Source organism: Rhinopithecus roxellana, chromosome 12 (genome assembly GCF_007565055.1).
Source record: "Rhinopithecus roxellana isolate Shanxi Qingling chromosome 12, ASM756505v1, whole genome shotgun sequence".
NCBI classification, from domain to species: domain Eukaryota; kingdom Metazoa; phylum Chordata; class Mammalia; order Primates; family Cercopithecidae; genus Rhinopithecus; species Rhinopithecus roxellana.
Genome location: NC_044560.1, coordinates 36,902,359 through 36,926,986, shown reverse-complemented (window position 1 = coordinate 36,926,986; position 24,628 = coordinate 36,902,359). Strand labels below are relative to the sequence as shown.

At 35.3% G+C, this 24,628-nt stretch overlaps 1 protein-coding gene across 1 annotated transcript in view; it reads right to left on the bottom strand.

The window, feature by feature from the left end:
* The window catches only part of NEGR1 (neuronal growth regulator 1), an 886,803-nt gene that overhangs the window by 375,194 nt on the left and 486,981 nt on the right, over window positions 1-24,628 (bottom strand). Inside the window, exon 3 of the mRNA XM_030913644.1 lies at window positions 6,589-6,714. Within this exon, the coding sequence (XP_030769504.1) occupies window positions 6,589-6,714 (126 nt within the window). The remainder of the gene's footprint in view (window positions 1-6,588; window positions 6,715-24,628) is intronic.

The window sequence follows — 24,628 nt, the reverse complement described above, 5'->3', positions numbered from 1 at the left end:
CAGAAGGGACTTGCCTTGTCTCAGATGAAACTTTGAACTTTGGACTTTTAAGTTAATGATGCAATAAGGTTAAGACTCTGGGGGACTGTTGAGAAGGTATTATTGCATTTTAAAACGTGAGTAGGACATGAGATTTTTAGGAGGTGTCAGTGTAGGAATGATATGGTTTGGACCTGTGTCTTTGCTCAAGTCACATGTGAATTGTAATCCCTAATGTTGGAGGTGGAGCCTAGTGGAACTGGCGGGATCAAGTGGGTGAGTTTTCATGAACGGTTTAGCACCATTTGCCCTAGTCCTGCTCTCATGATAGAATACTCAGGAGATCTGTTTGTTTAAAAGAGTGTAGAACCTCCCCTAACCCCCTTTCTCCTGCTCCAGCATTGTAAGACATGCCTGCTTCCCCTTCACTTTCCACCATGACTATGAGTTTCCAGAGGCCTCCCCAGAAGCAGAAACTGTTATGCCTCCTGTACAGCCTACAGAACTGTGATTAACATTTTTAACAATATAACTTATTTTATTTTATTTTATTTTATTTTATTTACAAATTACCCAGTCTCTGGTATTTTATAGCAATGGGAGAACGGACTAATACTACCCTCCTATATTTTCCTTGAGATAAATATTTTTCTTATTAGTTCTAGCACTCTTTGCATACACACAGATTACAAGCTCCATGCCAGGCTTCTTGTTAGATAAAGCCAGACAAAATATCTTTTCTATCCCTCACCCTGAAGTTATTTAAGGTCTTACTGTGGTTTAGCGGAGTATCATAGGATGTAGCCTAGACTTCTGAGTCTTTGATAATTTTACTATAAAGTAGTTAAGTAAAGTTACATTTTTAAAGCAAAAAATAATGATTCTAACTCCAAGCGTATGGTATAAAATCAATTGAAGTTAAATGAAATGGTTGTTTCCAGAAGTAAGGCAGAAAAGATAAGCCTATTGTATTTTCTTATGCCAGAAAGCATAGAAGTAAGAAAATGATGGGTTAACGTCATAAAGACACAGGAGACAGATTTAGTGTGACTCCTACTGGTCAAACTAGGGACAATTTGACCAACAAAAACACTAAAGATTTTCAAAAATGCAAATCAAAACCACAATGAGATACCATTTCATGCCAGTTAGAATAGTGATCATTAAAAAGTCAGGAAATAACAGATGCTGGAGAGGATGTGGAGAAACAGGAATACTTTTACACTGTTGGTGGGACAGTAAATTAGTTCAACCATTGTGGAAGACAATTTGGCAATTCCTCAAGGATCTAGAACCAGAAATACCATTTGACCCAGCAATCCCATTACTGGCCATATACCCAAAGGATTATAAATCATTCTACTATAAAGACACTTGCACACGTATGTTTATTGTGGCACTATTCACAATAGCAAAGACTTGGAACCAACCCACATGTCCATCAATGATAGACTGGATAAAGAAAATGTGGCACATATCTACCACGGAACACTATGAAGCCATAAAAAAGATGAATTCATGTCCTTTGCAGGGACATAGATGAAGCTGGAAACCATCACTCTCAGCAAACTAACACAAGAACAGAAAACCAAACACCACATATTCTCAATCATAATTGGGAGTTGAACAATGAGAACACATGGATACAGGGAGGGGAACATCACACACTGGGGCCTGTCAGGGGCTGGGGACTAGGGTAGGGATAGTATTAGGGGAAATACGGGTTGATGGGTGCAGCAAACCACCATGGCATATGTATACCTATGTAACAAAATTGCACGTTCTGCACATGTACCCCAGAACTTAAAGTATAATAAAACAAAAATGGGAGGCCAAGGTGGGTGGATCACCTGAGGTCAGGAGATGGAGACCAGCCTGGCCAACATGGAGAAACCCTCTGTCTACTAAAAGTACAAAATTAGCCAGGCATGGTGGCACATGCCTGTAATCCCAGCTACCCGGGAGGTTGAGGCAGGAGAATCATTTGAAACTGGGAGGCGGAGGTTGTGGTGAGCCGAAATTGTGCCATTGCACTCCAGCCTGGGGGGCAAAAGTGAGACTTCGTCTCAAAAAAATAATAAATAAATAAATAAATAAATAAATAAATAAATAAATAAATTGTGAATCCACGAGTTCATGCCACAAAAATAAACAAATAATAAATAGGAGAAAGGGGAATTCTACAGTAGAATGTCAAGTGCTAACTAGTAAAAGCAGAAGGACTGCCCCATCTAGAAAAAATCATCAGTTTGATCATCAGAGTGAAGGTTGAGTGCAAAAGAATCATCAACAATGTCAAATCTAAGGGCAGAGTTGACATAGAGCAGATATTTGGATGTCACGGTCTTAAAATCTCTCCCAGACTGTTTATTGGTAGCATAAGGAAGAAAAAGGAATAAACTATATGGTGTGGAAAGCAGACAACACACTGATTAATTGAAATTAACATCACAAATGAGGGACACATGAATATTATGTGACGCCGGATCTGATTCCCTGAGAAGGATACAACTTCACTTACTTCTCTACCGACATAACTAGAAGTCTCATGAGAAAATATGAGACAACCCACAAAAGAGAAATATTCTATTTAAAAAGGGGTCAATGTGGTGAAACCCCATCTCTACTCAGAATACAAAAATTAGCTGGGCATGGTGGCGTACACTTGCGATCCCAGCTAGTTGGGAAACTGAGGCAGGAGTATCACTTAAACCCAGGAGGTGGAGGTCACAAGGAGCCAAGATGACACCACTGCACTCCAGCCTGGGCGACAGAGTGAGACGTCATCTCCAAAAAACAAGGAAGGGTGAGGAGTATATACATTGCTGAAAAAAAAAAAAAAAAAAGTCAATGTTCAGTAATGACGACTGAAAAATTATATTAAAGGAGCCTAAACTGATATGTCAACTACATGTAATACAGAGTTCTGGGTTGGATTCTGTACTAGACAAAAAAGTATTCTATAAAAAAGACTATTGTATCAGTTGACCAAATTGGAATATGGATGATTAATTGAATAAAAGTATGATACCAATGTTAAATTTACTGAAATTAAAAATTACTATGGCTATGTAAAGAAAATGTCTGTTCTTCAGAAATGAATGCTGAAATATCTGGAGATAAAAAATATCTAGAGATAAAAAAGGCCAAGATGTATGCAACTTGCTTTCAACTGATTCAGTGAAATATCTACATGTTAATATACTTAGTCTAGCCACAGAGGAAGTGATGAAGCAAATTGACAAAATCTCTATGAATCTAACTGGGTAAAGGATACAGAATATTCTCTGTTTGATTTCTGTAACCTTTTAAAATATAAATTTGAATTTAATACTCAAATATAGAATAGAAAAAAGAAATAATCATTGATAAGGTGAACTGTAAGGAAGCTCACATATCCAGAAACATCTCAGGAAAGGTGGGTTTTTTGTTTTTGGTGAAAGTATAGTTGAGCTTCAAGAGTTAAAAAGTAGAATGGCAACTCTAGCTGGCTCCAGTGATGTTTGTGATGTGGCTGAACACACAGCCTCATTTTTCTGTAAATTAGGGTGAAGCTCTATGGAGCTATCATCCTGTGATCAACCATTTATTACTGATTTTTAAAACTGGAACTGACCATGAGTGAGTCAGCAAGAATTACCATAGGCCTTGGTAAAAACCCTAAATCAATCAGACACATACAAAAACTAGTCATTACTTCTCATATTGACATGAGGCATATTTATATGTTTTCATTTATTTATGTATTTATTTTTACATCTGCTTTTAACACTAAACATGTTCACATGTTAACTGTTGTTTTGGGACACATTTTCTTTCATGATACAGCAAAAGAAGAGCTGAGAACATGCAAAATATTAATGTTTCTTATGCAAAATACAAAGAGATCAATGAAGTTCATAATTTTGAATTTTGCTTTTAAATATAAATTAATAAGTCAAAAAAGCTAATAGAATCATCGGACATATTCCTTAAAGCAGGAACTCCAGTGTTGTGGGTTGTTTTCTTTTTCCTTTAGGTGCTGTGCATTTGAATGTAGATCATTAATCAATTATAATTTGAAATGATTGTAAGTGTTTATAAAAATATCTTCCAAGTCTAGTTATTCATTGGATAATAGTTAATATTTATGTTAATTTTACTCATTTGCTCAGCATGGCAGGATCAGAAAAACAAATCTATGCACAGTTTAACTTATAAACCCAATCTGTCTTCTTTCAGTTTCATGATGTTATCCATTATCATTATTATAATAACTTCACTAACCAACATTCCTATTTAATTAAACTAAAATGTATCCAACCACTTTATAAAAGAAGAATGTGCATAATAACAAGCACTGCAAAGCAGGACAGTTAAATCCATGATATTAATCTTAAATTATATGAAGATAGAGATTATGTGTTTCCCTCTTACAAAAATTATACTACCATATCAGATTTAAACTCCTGGAAAGATGATTAAGAATCAGCTTCACATTTACATATTAAGTTTTACTTTTTAAAACACATTTATGCCTATTGTACTTTTTGAGTCTCACAATAGTTGAGGATTATTTTCATGCAATTTTTTAAAGTAAGAAACTAGCTGGTGGTAACCACAGCTAAGAGATGTGCACAAGGATTGGCAGATTTGATGAATAAGGAACTTGTCTTAAGAACACACGTATATAACTCCTTGTTCTGAATTTGCTGCACTTATACCCCATGGAGAGTCCTGCCATGAATTTAGCACTCACATATCAGTTTCATGTTTTTTCAGCGGTTCTAGAGAGTTAAGTGTTGGCAGTCAAGAGCGCACTCATACTTCAGATATATTGTAGGGGACATAATGCATATTATATAAACATATATTGCAGATATATTGATTTTTTTCTCACATAATACCAATACTAAGCATGTGGTGTGGGTAAGATTCATTAGACACATTGCACAAATGAGTAAACTGAAAATCACTTAAGGGTAAGTAATATTAAAGAAAACATTAGCAGATAAATTACATGTTTCAATTGTGCTCGTTCTACACCTATATAAAATATGCCTTTCTGATTTCATTAAAAGCAGCTTCATTGCACCAGCCTTGCTCAAGCTATTTTCACAAAAAAATATGAAACTAATAAAATCTAATTTCATTCATCTGAAATGAAGCGGGGTCCTATTTATCAAAAATACCACGCTGACTTCAGGGTGCACCGAAAGCTATGTAGTTCAAAGTTAAATTTCACACAACTTGATAATTCTGTTAGCATTGTGACTTTGAAAACAGACCTGTTTTGATAATGACTCTGATCAACTTCCTAAAATTGACTTATAATCTCTGTGGGAGGATGTGCACTATAGCAGAAGTACCGGAAATCTATAAACATGTTATATATTTCATTTCAACTAGCTATGCGGTTCTGCACAAGCTATATAAACTCTTGGATTTTTAGATCCCTCATCACTAAAATTTAATTCTAACTCCAAAATCTTTGATTGAAAGCTGCAGTTTGAAATCAGACCCAGCAAACTCATAATTTGATTGACTTTATTCTCCCCTGATTACTTTGGCAGTTCATGCTGACCTATCAACATGTGAATGCTGATCGAATAAATCCCTTACACATTTAAATGATGACATTTCTCTTGTGATATTTCCATTTGATCCTTTTGTCTATTTATTGGTGATTATCCAGGATACGAAAGTGAAAATAACCTTGACTAAGAATCAAGAGACATAGGTTCTATTCTGGACTCTGACCGAAAAGTATTCATTTAGCTTTGTTGTTGCTGTTGTTTTTTGGTTTTTTGTTTTTTTTTTGTTTTTGAGACAGGGTCTTGCTCTGTGCCCAGGCTGGAGTGCAGTGGTGCAATCTTGGCTCACTACAACCTCCATCTTCCAGGTTCAAATGATTCTCCTGCCTCAGCCTCCCAAGTAGTTGGGATTACAGGCATGCACCACCACACACGGCTAATTTTTGTGTTTTTAGTGGAGACAGGGTTTCACCATGTTGGCCAGGCAGGTCTTGAGCTCCTGACCTCAGATGAGCTGCCCACCTCGGCCTCCTAAAGTGCTGAGATTACAGGAGTGAGCCACTGTGCCCAGCCCATTTAACTTTTATGAACTGCAGTGCCTTTAGGTATGAAGAGTAAGTATAAAAATATACATTTTGGCCAGGTGCGATGGCTCATGCCTGTAATTCCAGCACTCTGGGAGGCCAAGCTGGGCAGATCACTTGAGGCCAAGATTTCGAGACCAACCTGGCCAACATGGTAAACCTCATCTATACTAAAAATACAAAAAAAAAAAAAAAAAAAAAGTAGCCAGATGTGGTGGTGCAATCCTGTAATCCCAGCTACTCAGGAGGCTGAGGCAGGAGAATTGCTTGAACCTGGGAGGCGGAGGTTGCAGTGAGAATGGATTGCACCACTGAGCTGCAGCCTGGGTGACAGAGTAAGACTCTGTCTCATAAATAAATAAATAAATAAATAAATAAATAAATAAATAAATGTATTTTCCCTACCACAAGAATAAAACACAAAAAATTAAATTGACTGTTAAGTTCTGAACAAGTGAGGTTACAGGAGAAAAATGAACAACCCAAACAACACCAATGCCTTCCTACTTTACCTGATGGGGAGATGTGTCGCCAAGAAATGGAAGGCTCTGGTTTCCCAGTGGCCAAACAAGTAAGAGTGACGTTGGTTCCTTCATTGATGGTCATATCACTTGAGATGTCATATATCTTAGGAGGAACTGAAATGACAAAATATGCAGTGGTTAGAAAAAAATATATAACATTTTGTTGAAGTACATATGATTAATTCCATAATATCATGCAAGAAAGGTATGACGGTGAAATGTATTTATGGCCTATGGTCCTCACCTGAAAGATGGATTCTCTAGAACCTCAAGACTTTCTAGGTGTTTTTTGTTTACTTTTTTTTTCTCTAATTTTTTAGAAGTTAAATACCTCAGGATAAATGGAATATTTAATAACAAAAATGTTTAAACATTGATTAAATTAAATATGTATTATGAGTAATTTGTATTAAATAAACTAGAATATAACCAATCAATTTATCCATGGATCCTCACTGTATGATGTTTTCCTTGTTGAAATGGTTAAATAAGAGTGAATATAGAAGAAACTTGAAATAGCAGAATGGTTATTCCTACATACTGATTTAAAAGCTGGGTGAGTTAGGACATGTACATGATTGGGAGGTAAGATTTCATGGTCACAAAGGTATTTTTGGGTTTAATTTTCTATCTGCCAGGTAGTAGGGCTAGATTTTCTCAAAATTTGTGTTCTAAGGAACACAAATTCTAAGGACTGTGAAAGGTGGATACAATAAAGATTTCTTATCAGTAATGACTGGCACATACTGATTGAAACAGATCACTTCAAGACTTCTCATCCTTTGTTATGCCCTTTTGCACTGTAAATCCATGAGTCAAGGGGGAAATATTATATTGCATTTTCTGTGATGTATTAGACTATAAAAGTTTTTATCGCAGAATTTAATCACATAATACATTTGGGAAAAGTTGGAGAGAAAAGTCTCTAAACTAACTTCCAGGATTAAATTTCTATATTCTCTGAGAAATCAAATGTCTCATTGAATCCTCAAACAGCATGAGTATAAATCTCTATTGGCTAACTGCATTATTTAGAGTAAGTTATTTAATTTATCTTAGCCTCAGTGTCTTTATCTGAGAGCTGGAGACAATAATAGTACATGTCCTATCCGGCTGCTATGGAGACTAAGTAAGTCAGTACATGTTAAAGGACTTAGAAAAGTGTCTGACATTAGTGTTAGTTATTATTATTAGATGCCATTAAACACACATATGGTGTTTGAATTTTGTTTTAGTAGTGCTCTTTTCCTATGCCTTAAAATTGTTCTCAGAAATTCTTCACTTTTGTAGTATGTATTAGTGACCTATGCCATAAATAAGTTTGGGTTACTTTATACAATTTATACTATGTTACTATTCCAGCTCAAATATAAATAAATGGCAATTACACACCTTGGTAATCATTAGAAAAATAAGATTTTTACTGAAATCTTTTAAATTGTTCCCTTCTTTGGTTTCTTTATGCAAGAGATATATTTTCATAGTTCCTTTTAAAGCTAGTAACTAAAATCTATTGTGACGATACATTAAATTACCCATACTTTGAATTTTTTTTGACTCTTTATGGAACCAAAACTCAGCTGCAAGAAAATCAAGGATGATATAATTACAAATATTAAGTATTTGATTATGTGTAACTGTTGATATGATTGAGGAGAAGGCTTGTTCCTAAGTAATATACCACTGTAACTGTTTCTAAATGACATAGTTTAATTGGCATTTAAAACACATTATCATCAAACTCTTCAGTGAGCTTTTCTCAGGCAAATAATGAAAATTTTGAAATCATCCCAAACAGAGGGGTCTTTTCAGCTTAACTAAAACAGAACAAAAATTAAAAACATTAAAATACAGTAGAAGGAAAGTACAAGAAACTGCATTACACTGGTAAATAGGAGAGTTAATAATAATACATTTACAACATTAACCTAAAAGTATACTTTAGATATTTAGTTGTAGACATAGTTTTGATTTAATAAACTGTAAAGCACATGTGGACATATATATATATATATATATATATATATATATATATATATATGCATATGGACAGATATACATATATAGATGGTCACTGACTTATGATGCTTCAATTATAATGTTTTTACTTTATAATGGTGTGAAAATAATATCCATTCAGTAGAAACCATATTTTGAGTACCCATACAACCATTTTGTTTTCACTTTCAGTATAGTATTTGATAATCTACATGAAATATTCAACATTTTATTATAAAACAGGCTTTTTGTCACATTATTCTGACCAACTGTGGTTAAGTGTCTGAGCACGTTTAACAAAGATTAGGTTACATTACAATGTTCAATAGTTTAAGTGTATTGATTGCATTTTCAATTTACAATGGGTTTATTTGGATGTAACCTTATCATAACATGAGGAGCATCTGTATTCAAAAACATACATACAGTGCATAGCAGTGCCCACTATTAAAAAATGTAGTACTTTTTTCCTTTATATGCAATATACTATGTAGGGCTCTTAGTCTCGCCTAGTGACTTTACTTATTTATTAAAAATATAATTGATTTAAGGTTAGACAGAGATATGTATATCAAGAGAAATAATGAAATGCCATAGGAACATTAATTCTATCCTCAAAATACCATTATTTTGTCAATATTGTCTGATCATAAAATAGTTTAGTTGGATCTTTACACATCTACATATATTTAAAGTGCTAAACATTATGCTAAACTAATATTCAGCACTAGTATTTGACTATATAGAGAAACAAGTCCCTTAGAAATAAACTTAGATTTGACATTTAAGTATAAGAGATTGTGTAGTTATGGGGAGAGTGGTAAATTCCAGGTGTGACATGTCATTCTCAGTGATTGCAATTGCCTTCCAGGACCTCATAATTCAGGACATACAGGGAATACACATCTGGAAAGAGGATGTTAGTAAGAGAAAATCCCTCTGGCAAGGCGCTCTCCCCAGAAATGCATCACCTGTTGGCAGCAGATGCTGTGTGTAAGAGGGCCAGTGAAATCCTTCACATGCACGGTGGTTTGTGGAGACAAAAACAGGTGTTGCTTTGCTGAATATTCAAAACTATTGCATATTCAGTTTAGAACTTCCAACTTTTACTGACTATCATGAAGGGAATAATTCTCGACCCAAAGTAAATGCAAAAGTTTAAAGGCATATTACTTGCCATCAATAAATTTAAATTAAAAGAGGGAAGTGGATAGGTAGTGCCTAAGAGAGGGCAAATATTTTCCACATTTTCCTTTCCCATTTTACAGGAGTAAAACAAGTTCAATAGGTATACCTTCTGGGTTCAAATCAGTAGATATTAATTTTTTGTTGGTTTATTTTAAAGTCAATTACGTAGAATAGTTTAAGCACAAGGTTATTGAGTGCAGACTATTTATAATAGAGAAAAACTTTCTTTCTTTTTTTTTTTTTTCGACACAGTCTCTCACTCTGTCTCCCAGGCTACAGTGCAATGGCTCAATCTTTGCTCGCTGCAACTTCCACCTCTTGGGTTCAAGCAATTCTCCTGCCTCAGCCTCCGGAGTAGCTGGGATAACAGGCGCCTGCCACCGCACCCAGCTAATTTTTGTATTTTTTAATAGAGATGGGGTTTTGCCATGTTGGCCAGGCTGCTCTCGAACTCCTGACTTCAGGTGATCCACCTGCCTCTGCCTCTCAAAGTGCTTGGTTTCCAGGAGTGAGCCCCCACACACCAGGCCAGGAAAACTATTAATAACCTTAAGGTAGGACCGCAGAAATGGTGGTATAGAGAACTGGTCAACTGGATGATGATTATAACAATTGTCAGCTCAGTTGCCAGAATAAGGTGTGGTATTGAGGAGGGTTTTGGATGGTCCCAGAGCACATCAGCACATCAAGCTAAGCACTTGCATAGAAAACACACCCCCCCCCCCAAAAAAAGGAAAGTTAAAAATAATGTACTATTCTAGATGTGTGCCGCTTTTCTATATATCTTATTTCAGACTCCCTCACATACCTTTCTAAATACTTAAAATAATTTATGCAAAAAGAAGCAGATGTATTTTATCAATTCAACCATTTGTTAAGCTATTAAATAACTACAGATTTTAAGAAGTATTTTGAATTGTCATGTACTTTAAGTATTTATGACCTAGGACGGAGTTATAAAGAAATATATTAATGAGTGTAAACTCATTTACTATGCTGGAAATAATTATTATAATATCATCCTCACTATCTTCATTATATGACACCATAAAAAATGAAAAGGCAGAAGTCCTAGATTTCATACTAAATCACAGAATATCTCCTAGTGAAACTCTAATAAGGGGTATACAAGACTTTACAACTGTGTTCATAATTAATTGTTGTGTATTACCAGTTAGAGAGATCTGAGAACACTGGAAGCTTTCTAAGCAACAGAGGTTGAAAGTAGATTTAAAGGTTGTGTTGGGTGAAACATATTTTAAAACCTCCATATCCATTTAAATGAACCACTCTTGGTCCCTTACATTCATAACATGCTTTGCCTTTAATTGTTCACTGGCCTAAAATTCATCTACTACTTGGCACCTGGTCTTCAACTTTTAGTTGCTTCCACAGTGAGGAGATAATGCATATTTAGATGTATCTACATATTTAGATTCTCTAAAGATAACTTATGTCTCTTGTTAGTTTCACTTTCACCAAAAAATTTAGGCAATTTGACTTGCTCCACACACCTTCCCTCTTCTGAGCCCATCTGTGGGTGTCTTCAGGCCAGGTATGAGTCACCTTCAGTAAGAAAAATCTTAGAATGCATATCCAAACCAGATTCTAATGACCTTCACACAGGCTACCATTTTGGAGTATTCCCCACTGTTTGTATGATAATGAGCAACTGAGTTTGTGATTGCATGGCATTATTTTCTTTTAATGTGTACATATTTTCTGATGTATAGAAATAAATTATTTTGTTTGTTTAATGAGCAGTCTTCAAAGATAAAACTTTAATTTCTTTCAAGAATTCATTATGCTGCCTGCAACATGACCATTAACAAACTGAGAAGCCAGCATCAGGGTGACTAATCTGGATATCATAGGAATCATATAAGCACAGGGTATTTTATTGTATTAAAAGTTTTTATCTAAAAGAAAAATCTGTGCAGATGATTTTAGAAAGAATAAATAAAATAGCACCTGAACTAATATTAACTTGCATGACCCGTGAGGTCAGGATGATATTAAAATCCCTTACAGGATGCATTTGACAGTTATTTTAACTGCAAATACAAGGCATAAACTATTTGGATCTGGACAGTTGCACTGACTCACTGGAATCAATTAAATGCCCTATCAAGCTTTTAAGCTGTAAGAGTCCGTGAAAGACCACAGTGCATACAAATCCATTTGGAGGCCTTCTTTAGGCTGCCAGGGCGAAAAGGTAGATGGAATATTTATTTAATCTGGCTCACAAACACTCACAGATTACTGAAAAACATCACTTCAGCATTTATTGTTACCATGATATTCTGGCACAAAAAACACCTGTTTCCTCAGTCAGGATATAAAATCAAAGCAGTGTTTTATAGGAGAATGCACTGAATGTCCTCTCATTCATACTCTGAAGTTGTAGGCTCATTACCAAAAACCTTTAAAAGTTGTTACGTATCTATTTAATTATGCACACGATTATGAGATCTATTCTCCAAATATGTTCACTAGGACAAATAAGAAGTAAAATAAAAGTGATGCCAACTCTTTGATGTCCTCTTCAACCCACCTCTCCCCACGGTGACTTCTCATACCTCAAAAATTTACCACAAAGAAGAAAGTGAAATGTACATTACTGAGTGAATTTTCAAAGATCAAAATTTGATCTTAAAAAATTGTGTCACTGATGACTTTGATGATCTTAAAGCAAAATAGATGTTTCTGGGTCTGCGCTGTGGTCAATGTTTGTGTCCCTCCCAAATTCATTCATTAAAAATCTTAACCCCCCAGGTGATACTCTTAGGAGGTGGGGCCTTGGAAAGGTGATTAGAGCATGAAGGGATTAGTGCCCTTATAAAATGGACCCCACGAGCTAGGTCACCCCTTCCACTATGTAAGGACTCAGTGAGAAAGTGTCATCCATGAGAAAACAGGCCCTCTCCAGTGCCTGGATTTTGTACTTCCCAGTCTCCAGAACTGTGAGAAATAAATTTCTGTTGATTATAAGCCATCTAGTTTATGGCATTTTGTTATAGCTGCCTGAATGCACTAGGAGAGTATGTGTCTTGTTGAAATAACTATTTGCATCCCTAACTCTCTGCCCCTTTCCACTCCTCTACTCATTTCTTGTGATAGTTTTCTTTGCAATCCATCATTATCATTGGTATTTATTTCTTTACTTGTTTATTATCTGTATCTCTTCATAGAACCTAAGTAGAGACCTAGGGTAGGGAAATTGTTTGCTTTATTCAACAGCATATTGCCAGAACCTGAGAGAGGGCCTGATACATACAGTTTATTCAACAAATATTTCATTGTCCTTTCAGGTGCTAAGCTAATACTTTGATGTCTCAGTGAAGAGATCCTATAAAATTATATACCATTACAAGAAAGACATAATTATAAATTCTGAGAATACGGTGAATATATAATTATAATTTCAAGGGTCCTGTGTGACTTTTTCATGAATTCTCTGAGTTTAGGGATGAAATATTCCTTCTAAGTCATTTAGAAGCATAATATTTTCTTAGTCCTTTGCCTACTATAGTTTTTGCCATGCAAACCCAGAGAAGTAATTGGACAATAATCATACACATTTATTTTTAACAGAATGGTCTGTCACATCTTAGGAAGTCCTATGTATGTTGGTCACAGTATTTTTTTTTTTTTTTTGAATCTTTGTAAATTTAGAATCAAAAGAATTTGTCTCTAATAGTATATATATGCATATTATTTCTACCTTTTTTTTTCCTTCACAGAGTTGGAGTCTGGGTTAGTTTGGATGAACTATATTTCTGAAGTTTTCCAAACTGCTTGAGTCAACAAGCTAGACATAACTATAAATCTTGGGAGAATTGGCTTTTTTTGCACTCCCATATCTGGTAATGGCTGGCAATATCAAAAGAACATTCTTCCTTTCACTGGGCTGGCACTTCCCTTTTCAGTCTTGGCCGGCCCCCAAAAAGTGAAAGCAGATCTACATTACATAACAAACCTCCCGGAAAAGGTGTTGTTCTCAAACTGAGATAAGAAATTGTTTCATGCTTTTTTCTCTAAATTGGTTTGCTTGTGGGTTCTTGATGGTTTCATGGTCTGCATCTCACCAGCAACATTATTTTCTCCAACTGATAGACTATGACTGACTTGTCATAGTTTATGACATTTCAGAGATTTCTATGGGTTCTCCCCTCATTCCCTCACTCAGAAATGGTGATAACAGGAAAAAGATACCAAGCATGAGTTTTAAATTCAAACTTGCCAATTTCATGAAATACCTAGTGATAAAATATGCCACAACAACTTAGGGGTAAAGAATATGTATAAGAAAAATGTATCTGTCAAACTTCAGTTCAAACTTTGAATTATGTTGCTTACCTTAGTGTTTTCTCTCATTTAGGATACCTGTACATGAGTTTTTCTCAATCTATTGTGTCTTTCATGGGGTCAGCTATAAAAAAAAAAAACTGGCAAAATAGGCAGTGAACTATTTTAATTCATCCATCCATCCATCTATCTATCCATCCATCCATCCATCCATCCATCCATCCATCCATCCAATAGACATTTATTAAGCACCAACTCAGGGTGACTAATCTTAAGGAGTCCATGTCTAAAGAGTTAGAAGGATACAACATTTCTAATCACAATGCAGAGTCATTAGTCCTACAAAGACTTACTCCTAAGGTGTATTGGGAACACAGATTTGTAACTCTAAGTCTTCCTTATGGAGACAGAATTGAGGGGATGCTGATATTGGATAAGACTTTTGGAAACAGGTGGAATTTGAACAGAATTTGGTGGTTTAAGACAGTAGTTTGCACACACAGCTAATCATCAGGGATAACTGGATGAGTTTTTCATCATTCTGGGATGGGAGAAAGGTTGATTCAGGATATTGTAGACCAATAGTATGTAGCAAGTTCTATAGATTTTGGAATCGCTGATTTACAGAACACCAGAAAGAACTCTCCTTAAAATTATCTCTCCTATATTTAAAATCTGCACTCTAATTAGGAAGGCCTTGTTTTTTTTTTTATTTTTTTATTTTTTTTATTTTATTTTTATTTTTTATTTATTTATTTATTTTTTGATCCTCAGAACATTTATTTGCCTTCAAGGAACTAATGTTAAAATGTAACTATCCCTACAAGAGATAATGACTTATTAACTGGCACCCATTTTCAAACTCACTGAGAACAGCATAGTGGGTGCAGAGGGGCACCATGCTGGAAGTAGGGAGATGCAATAGGCAACATTTTACCATTGTGTTCTTTTCCCTTGAAAAGGTCAGGAATGGTTCTAAATGACAGTGATCAAGACAATCAACAATAGAGAGAAGAAAGTAAGACTCTGAGAGGAATGAACCTTACAGGTTATGGAATTATAGAGAAATTAAAGTGGAAATTACTTTCTTCTATTTTCAATTTCTCTCCATCTTCTCTGAACTCTCTAATACATGGATTATGCAAAGGCATAGTAATTTGCCAGTAGCAAATAAAAACATACACTTACACATGAAACACACGTGAAGTAGGTCTAGTATACATGAAAATTAAATGTGATAAAACAAACTTTTAAAAGGCTACTGGTTTTAGAGAGCTTAACATTTATGTAATGATTTTAACATTTTTGGTTGCAGGCAAATTTCCCACATACTGTACAAACATTTTATTTTGAAGACAAAAACACAACATGGTTACACAAGAGTTTCAATATTTTGGACTGTAAATATTTTTATTTATTTTTTATTCGTTTTGGCGAGACAATAAATAGCTAGCCTCTGCACATGAGTGTTTATACACCAGAGTTCAAATCCCTGCTGTACCTCAGGCTAGCTTCAGCTTCACTTGCTTGGATGATTCAAAGATATAAAACACTGCTTAAAATCAGGACCATAATAGCAGCTACCCCCTCAGGCAACAACAGCAGCATCAAGAAGACTGAAGTACACTTATAGTCGCATTGTATATCACAGGGAATCTACAATGCCTGCATAATTTAGTCTCCTCCTTAGTAGAAAATGGTCACAAAATAGGTAGGAAGAACACCGCAATTGAAATACCTTACAGCACACTAACGTGGGTATCCTAGTGAAGTATAATTCTTAAGGCACCAACTATATAACTTCAAAATCTTCAGTGATGGTAACATTTTATTAAGAATTAATAATGAGGTTTCTTTTTTTTTCCTGGAAACACTTTGGCAGTATATTTTAAGAACTTAAAAAATTTCTATTCCATTGAGCCAAGGACTCCCCTTCCAGGAATTTATATTAAGGAAAGCAAGTACCTTCTTTCAGTGTAGTTACTATTCCCATAAACCTGGTGGCCAGCTCCATTTGGAAATGTGCCAACCAATACCCTCTGGAATGGCCCAAGTGAACTTTTTTCTTGCCTCATCCTTGGCAGTGAACTATTTTCCATATAAACCAGAGGAAACAGCCCAGCTGTGTCAAACTAGAACCCAGCTGCCTTCTTTGCAAACATTTCCCATAGCTAAAAGCTTGCTTTAGGGTTTTTGAAAACATGAGAGAATCCAATGCCTACCCTTGGAGTCACAGAGTTATAATGTAACACCTGGCTCCCGGTTTCATAAGGTAAGCCCGCTCAGGTTCAGTATACATATTCCTTGTTAGACTCAGGTTTCTCAAAATGTGTTTTAGCAGATTTTTATATCTAAAAGCTGCTCTGGTGTTTTATGCATTTGCGGAGGAGATGTGTCATTTTAGCACCATTAGAAAAATAACACCTTCTTTGAAATACTCTGATTTCTTTGTTCTTTGTAAATAATATTTATTTTTCTAATCATGAAGATAATATACATTCACTGAAAAGAATGTAGACAAATACATAAACAGTAAGGAAGAAAAAAGTAGCGTATTAGGTTGTAATATCTAAAACTGCTCTTTAGTTAAAAACAAGTGGATATTGGCAATTTCATATAGTTCAATTTAATATAATGCCACCATTTAACAAGAATTTTGATATATTTTACTTTTTGTCTTTGTGTTCATATGTTTATATAGATCCTAGAGATTTCCGTAAGATCCAATAAGCTCACCAGGGAATTGGTGCTGAAACCTTGGCTGGAAATAAATAGTGTGCCCTTCTCAACACTATTTATAGTGACCCCTTCTCAACACTGTGCTCTAGAAAGGGAGTGAGAAGGTAGTTGGATAGGTATTCAAAATAGGACACTGTGGCCTTCTGCCTTTCTTACTGGAAACATGTCTAAAAAATGTTACGCACAGCAAGGGTTAGTATTTTTCGAACATTTACTGTGAGTAATATACTGAGAGACTAATCACTTATTTGGAGGGAGCGGGTGTGGTTTTGTCTTAGGGCAAAGTTCTACATGTCCAGGCCAATTCTTCCTTCCACCCAACCATCTACTTTTGTGATAGCTGGTTCGTGTGGTGGTTCTATCAACACGGCCACACATTTTTTTTTTTTTTTTTTTTGAGATGGATTCTCGCTCTGTCGCCCAGGCTGGAGTGCTGTGGCCGGATCTCAGCTCACTGCAAGCTCCGCCTCCCGGGTTCACGCCATTCTCCTGCCTCAGCCTCCCGAGTAGCTGGGACTACAGGCGCCGCCACCTCGCCCGGCTAGTTTTTTGTATTTTTTAGTAGAGACGGGGTTTCACCGTGTTAGCCAGGATGGTCTCGATCTCCTGACCTCGCGATCCGCCCGTCTCGGCCTCCCAAAGTACTAGGATTACAGGCTTGAGCCACCGCACCCGGCCGGCCACACATTTTTAACACTCCACTAAAAATAGGATTTCTCCCCTTCCCCACCTCATATTCAATTGGAGTAGGCTCTTGGCTGCTTCAAACAATAGAGTTGTGGAAGAAATAATGCTATTTGATTTCCAAACTGGGAAAACAAAACAAAACAAAACAAACAAACAAAAAAACATTTGTTTCCTGTACTGTTCTCTGAGAATACTCACTCTTGGAGCTTTGGCCCACTATGGTGTCACCACCTTGGGGCTACCACGCTGGAGAGAACATGTGAAGACACCACATGTGGTCACCATATGGAGAGACTGTGATAACAGAAACAGAGAGAGAGCAAGCCTGGGAAGCACTTCAGCTCATCTAAGCCCTGACTGCCTAAGTCATCCCAGTGAGGCCTCAAATATCCTGTCTAAATTGCACAAATTGCAGTCTTCTGAGTAAAACAAATAATTGTAGTTGTTAAAAGCAACCACTTTTGGGCACAGTGTTTAAAAGAATAAAGAAAACTGGAGAACTTATGTGACTTCACAACTTACCTTAAAGCTACTACAAACCCAGTGTAGTGTTGGTATCAAATAGACAATGGAACAAAATAGAGACTCCAGAAATAGATGATACAACTTCCCATGACGGTCAAGTCCCTGATTACTTATGTTAAAAACAAAAATACCTAATGTTATGGATAAGTAACATACATGAGTAATGTGAGTCAAGACAAAGTATACATACATATTGTGATAGATGGGGCCAGTAGAGAGCACTTGTCTAAAGAGAGTGGCTACCACTGATAATTTCCATCCTAAAAATAGAAAAGTCTAGGCTTGCTAGATCTTAAGACCTGAAATTTTAAACTTTTTTATACCTTCCAATCTCATCAAAATATCTGTGGATTAACCTGGCACTAACCCAAATGACACCTTTATAGGAATTAGAAAAACATGAAGACATTTTATCGTTACATGTTGGACAATTTTCTTAATATAAAAGTCTACATGGTTTATGAAAGGAAAGAGTGCCTGCAGATTTGTGTGTGTACAAAATTTCATCATATGCTGAAAGTCCTGCATGGTCTGGATTCGGCTGGAGAGCCACAATCTTGCCATCTTTGCCTCACATCTTGGCAAGGCCTTCAGACTATTTTGGCTTTGAAAGACTCAAGGAATTCATTTTCACATTATGTTGTTGGTTTTATTATAAAAGTTGTACATGATCACACTAGTGTGTGGTTTCTCACCTGTCACGAACTAACCATGATTATATTTACAGAGTAACTGCCTTAGAAAGGTCTAGAGTCTTGCCTTAGAAAACAGTCTGAGAATAGGTTTTAACCAGAAACTTAATGAGAAAACCATGATTCATGTTGATATTCTGCTTGCAAAAAAATAATTAGCATCTATACTTTTAACTCTCATGTTACCTTATCGACTTTTCACAAAAAGAACCCTTTCCTTAGTTTTTAAAAAATAATACAAACAAAGGTTATCATGCAGTTATGTGCCAAGAGATAGTAGAGTCCTATGGTTACATGTGACAGTTCTCTCTGAAATTGGATTAAAAGATAATTTGCCATATGTTGGCCCCTAGATCATTAGTCACAGTGGTCTAAGTGCATTCTCTTATAATTCAATATCAAAGACATTGCTTTTACGGCATTAACTATATTATATTCAAAATTATATCAATTATTGAAATGCTATGCCTACTGCCAAGATATAAGACAGTTCACATGGAAAAAAAGGTTGTGTTCTAAATTATTCATTAGAAAAAAAGGCAGTCTCTTGACAGAAATTGTTTTATACTGGGGCTAGCTTCTGGGACTTATATTTAAATATAAATCACAACAACCCAAAATTTCAGATATTCTTAATTCTCTTTAACGCCTTGATTTCCAGCAAGAGGTTTAAATGTTATATATTATCTTAGATCTACAGTTAGATATGTATTGTATTGAATACATGTGCGTGTGTGGGGGTTTGTGTGTGTGTGTGTCTAGTAACATCATTATGTGCCTTTGTTTATACTGAGACATGATAATAATGGGGAAAGTCTAATTATAGGAAGGTTAATCTCAGAAGATCTCTCTCTTACAGATTTATATATTATTCATTTGGTTAGAAAATGTTTATCATTTGCTATGCACCAGGGACTGAGATAGGTGCTATTGATTTAAAATGTAATAAAAGAGTTATTTTCCAGTAGTTTATATGTTATGGAAGAAAATAAACATTAAAATAGATTAAAAATACAATTATATCAAGTTATATGAGAAACATATACATAAAATATGTATAAATAAGGAAAATTCACCCAACTCAAATAAAGATAGAAAGATGGCAATGGCAATACAAAGATTTTTTTGGAATATATTGAAACTATCCAAATGGACAAAAACATTCCAGGTTGAGTTATACACATATGAAGACTGGACAAGATGAGGGCCCATTCGCAGACCCTGTATTCATCCTTGTGGCTGTAATTGAACTACTTAGCTAGTCACACCTAAAATTATTTCCTTTATTCACTTTCAAGATATGAACAAATGTATCTTTTTGTAGATATTTCTGGAGAAGCCAGATGAATGCGGGAACTATTTTATATTGATCTCTGAGTAGTTTACAAGATCATAATTAGTACACAGTAAGTGCTCAGAATGTGTTTAATGGGAATATTTTTGTCAACTCTGAATGTTCCTTGTTTGGAGATTTAGTCTTTAACACATTCATTTAAAAAGTAATTCTCCCTCATATTAATTACTACTTTTCGAGGAACAGAAATACTTTGCCACATCTCCCTTTTGACTAAAAATATTCATATATTGAAAGTGAACTAGTCTCTTGGGTATTACGTAAGGAACACTAACATGCTTTAGCTTCTCTCAAGTACTAAGTGTATAACGTATGTTCATACCCCAGATAAAAAAATCATGTATTTTTATTTTTGTTTTCTTGATGCTATATGATTCTGTTTTTAAAAACTTCAAAAAAATGTGGTTAAGACTGAAAAGTGTATTTTCTTGGGCACTCGTGCTTTGTAGCTACCTCTCCAATCTTCTGAACTTCCTTGTTTTGAACACTCCAGTCTCATCACTTGATAAATCCACCAAAAATAAGCCAAACCAACCCCTTCTTGTTTCTGAAAGGTTGAAAACCCAAATACACTACCTGGTAAAAAGTTAGTTCTTTTATTCTGTATTTTTGCATACACCTGTCATTAAAACCTTTTATTCACAGATATTACTATAGTGGAAAGATGGAAAAGTATAAATTATATCTCAATATTTGGTTTTTAAGGGTTGAGAGGAATGAACATCAGGGATTAGCTATGTCAAAAATAACCCAATTTACCTTTTGAGTAGGTTAATTACTTACCAAGAAAGAAAATTATATGAACATATTGAGTGTTTGACAATTGTTGACAGTTTAAGCAATAAAATAGAGTAGTGTGGACAAGTTGCTCACATAGCCTGACAGAGACCTAACTGGTTACGCCACTACAACTTGTATTGGTGGTGGATTCACATCTATATGGAAGGAGAATGTCAGCAGTGCTCAGTAAGAATCTGTATTTGGCTGTTTTGTTTTCTCAAGTTTAAATAAATTGGATGGATCTCTGGGAGACACATTTACTGATAAAACTATACCAGAGGTCAGGTGTTCAGTTTCAGTCATTACAACATGCTAGTGACACACAGATGTTATTTTGCCATTAGAGGCCAGACAGAATAGTAAAGTGCATAAATGCAGTACTATGTTAGGACACTGATGATGGAACCAGGAGTGTTTACATAAATATAAAAAATGTAAGGAAGGAGAAGAATGTTTGCATTTGCTTGTGAATTTGTTCTCAGTTGATCTAGTAGAAAAAAAATAAATATGGTAGACTTGAGGTGATTATAATAAAATATCTTAAACAAGAAGTCTCCTAACAATAAAAGAGACTATTTTATGAGAATATAAGTTCCTTGTCATCAGAAGGTTTCCAGAGACTATGGAAGAACAGTAGGATTAGAAATGGGATTACTACACTGAATGGATGCTTGAGTCAAACAATATTGTTGGGATTTTTCAACTGTGCATTCTTTGAGTATTTGCTGCAATACATACCTTTGTGTATGAGGAAGTAAACTCAAGGAAAATGCCATTAGAGGGCCTGGTTTTTAGCAACTGAAAAATGAGATCTGAGGGAGGTAAGTGATGAACAAAAAGCATTTGTTGTTCAGGACTGGCAATAGGACTGGTAGACAACTGGGGAAAAGGAGGAGAAAAATAAGAGGGGAGGCAACAAAAATGTAGATAAAATGAACAAGTCCATAAGAGGAGAGAAATGGAATTTCTTCTTACATTTCACGTATAGTTTTTCCCTTTCTTGAAGTATTTTTAAACAAAACTGTATAAATACAAAGTATGCACCAACAATGTCAACATCGGGTGCACTTGTGGAAGGTAAATGTTGGATTTTCAGGAATTTTGTGAGTTGCATTGTAAACATATTCATTATTTAAATTAAATCATATTAAAGTTAAATTATATTAAAAGCAAAAATTTTAGAAACTCAAAATGTCACTTTCTCAATATTTTATTACATTTTACTGCTATGTGTTATCTTGGATTATTTGCATGTATTGAATCTATATGGTAGAAATGGTCTGCTACTGCATATCTCTCCTCAACTTTGTATTTAGTGATATCAATCTGAAAGTGGCCACAGTGGCAGTATTTACAGCATGGAAATTGGCAAATGCTATAAATTATGGCTTTTCCTTTGAGATATTTATCAGCAGCCTACCAACCTTTACCTATACAGAAGATACATTTAAAGTTATTCATTTCATAAATACTGAAATATTTCATAATAATAGAATATTTCATAGTGTTCCCATCAGATATTGAGACCATGAAGAGGAATCAAAGGCAGGTCTTGCCCTAAAAAAGTCTAGAATGTAGTTAAGAGAGAAAATGAGAACATCAGTAACTATAAAGTGGAACATCCTAAGAGTCATAAGAAAGGTTCAGAGAAAAAGATCATGGTACTTCAGGTGAGAGAATGACTAACTTTAACTGGAAGTAGGTAGAAGAGGGGCAGGTGGAGAGGAGAATCAGAAAATACTTGATGAGAAGAAATTTGAACTTGGCTTTGAATAATGGAACAAATTTGGACTTGGGAGGATGAATAGAGAATTGTGAGATCAGCATTTGGAAATAAACAGTTATGTAAACATATAGGACATATTTGCCGATCAGGCAGTTTAGCTTTACAGCTAAACTTGGTAGAAACAAGATTAAAATGTTAGGATGAGAATAAATTATAGAGCACTTTGAGTTAAAACATTGCTAAAATAATGGACACAAAAACAAACATGTAGTAAATGGCTAGTTAGTGTATTCCCTCTGAGAGCCTGAAGTTTCAAAGGCCTAAATCAGTTCTTGTTTAATTCTTGGAATGGAAAGAACATTTGATTAATATCTTTGTGGGAGGGAAAAAAGAGACTACTTTTTGCAATTTGAAAACTCCACGGCTGGTTTTATATTGGTTTCTCCCTCTATGATATGAATATCCTATCAAGTGTTTATACCTAAGTAAATTTTTATGAGTTTGTCTGCATTATAGAAGTCACAGTGTATGCATCCAAATTGATTTGTTAGTATAAATAGATGGAAATATGTTTCTCAGTTGATGAGTAACATAAGAGCCCTTCTCATCCTGTTTCACCAAACAGCTAAACCCACACACTTTCTTCCACACTTCCTCTTTTTTCCCCACATTTATCTCTGTATTGTTTTTAATCTCCAGAGATAGGATGACCACCTGCCTTTCCAACATATTGCAAAAACAACAGTGACTATGGTTGTTTTTTTCTAGTTATTTTATTGAAAAATAAAAATGTACCAAATGGCAGCAGAGTCACCAGCTGATAAGGTTTTTATGTATATAACACTGTGCTTTTGATAGGGAGTTGGCAATACTGTTCTAGGATTTTAATATCAAACTGTTTCCATCAGGCTGGAAGCTGTAACACTCAAATGGTACCTTCAGGAATTGAGTTGTATGCTTGCTACTGTAAGGTACTTTTTGAAACGGGATGTTAAACACAATTTATAGAAGAAAACAGAATTTTTCTTAAGTAGTAGAGAAATATCTTATTTATTTCTAGGTGTTGCAAAGTGGCTAATTGATTACCAAGCTCACTTTCCTCTTCTTGGCATACAACTAAATTATGATTCCCAGATAAAGTTACTTATGATTGAGTTTTAAGCAGTGGAATATGAGAAGTGTGTGCTCTTTCCAGGATTGGCTCACATAAACCTCCCAGGAGTTATCCTCCTTGCTATTTCCTTAGAAATTGGAAATCACATATTGAAGATGCCATAAATGCGAAGTAGAACAGAACTAGTCTCTAGAGAATATGGGCTGCCTATAGGAACAATTGATTGGGATTTTTTTTGTTTTTTTTTGTTTTTTTTTTTTTTAGACGGAGTCTCGATCTGGAGTGCAGTGGTACGATCTTGGCTCACTGCAACCTCTGCCTCCCGGGTTCAAGCGATTCTTCTATCTCAGGCACCTGAGTAGCTAGGACAACAGGCGCCTGACACCACACCCGGCTAATTTTTTTTGTGTGTGTATTTTTAGTAGAGATGGGATTTCATGATATTGGCCAGGCTAGTCTTGAAGTCCTGACCTTGTGATCCACCTGCCTCAGCCTCCAAAAGTGCTGGGATTACAGGCGTGAGCCACCGCGCCCAGCCTGGGATGTTTTATTAGCAACAATAAATAATAGGCCTACACCGTTTTATAAAAGATATCTACCAACAGTTAGAGAACTAATTTCGATGCTAGATAGCCTACTCAAGAGAAGACTCAAGATACAAAATTTCTTAACAAAAATAAAAGGAGGAAAATATTGCCAATTCATTTCATGAAACTAACATAATGTGACATTAAATATAGGCAAGAACTGTACAAGAAAAGCAATTTCACTTATAAACACAGAAAATTTTTAATTGCAACATTGGATTCATCAAGTGAATCCAGTAATGTCTATAAAAATGTTGTCTAAGCAAGTGTTCTTATCCTAGGAATGAGGAAATTATTTAACAGCTTGTAAATTAAATACTTCAATTCAGA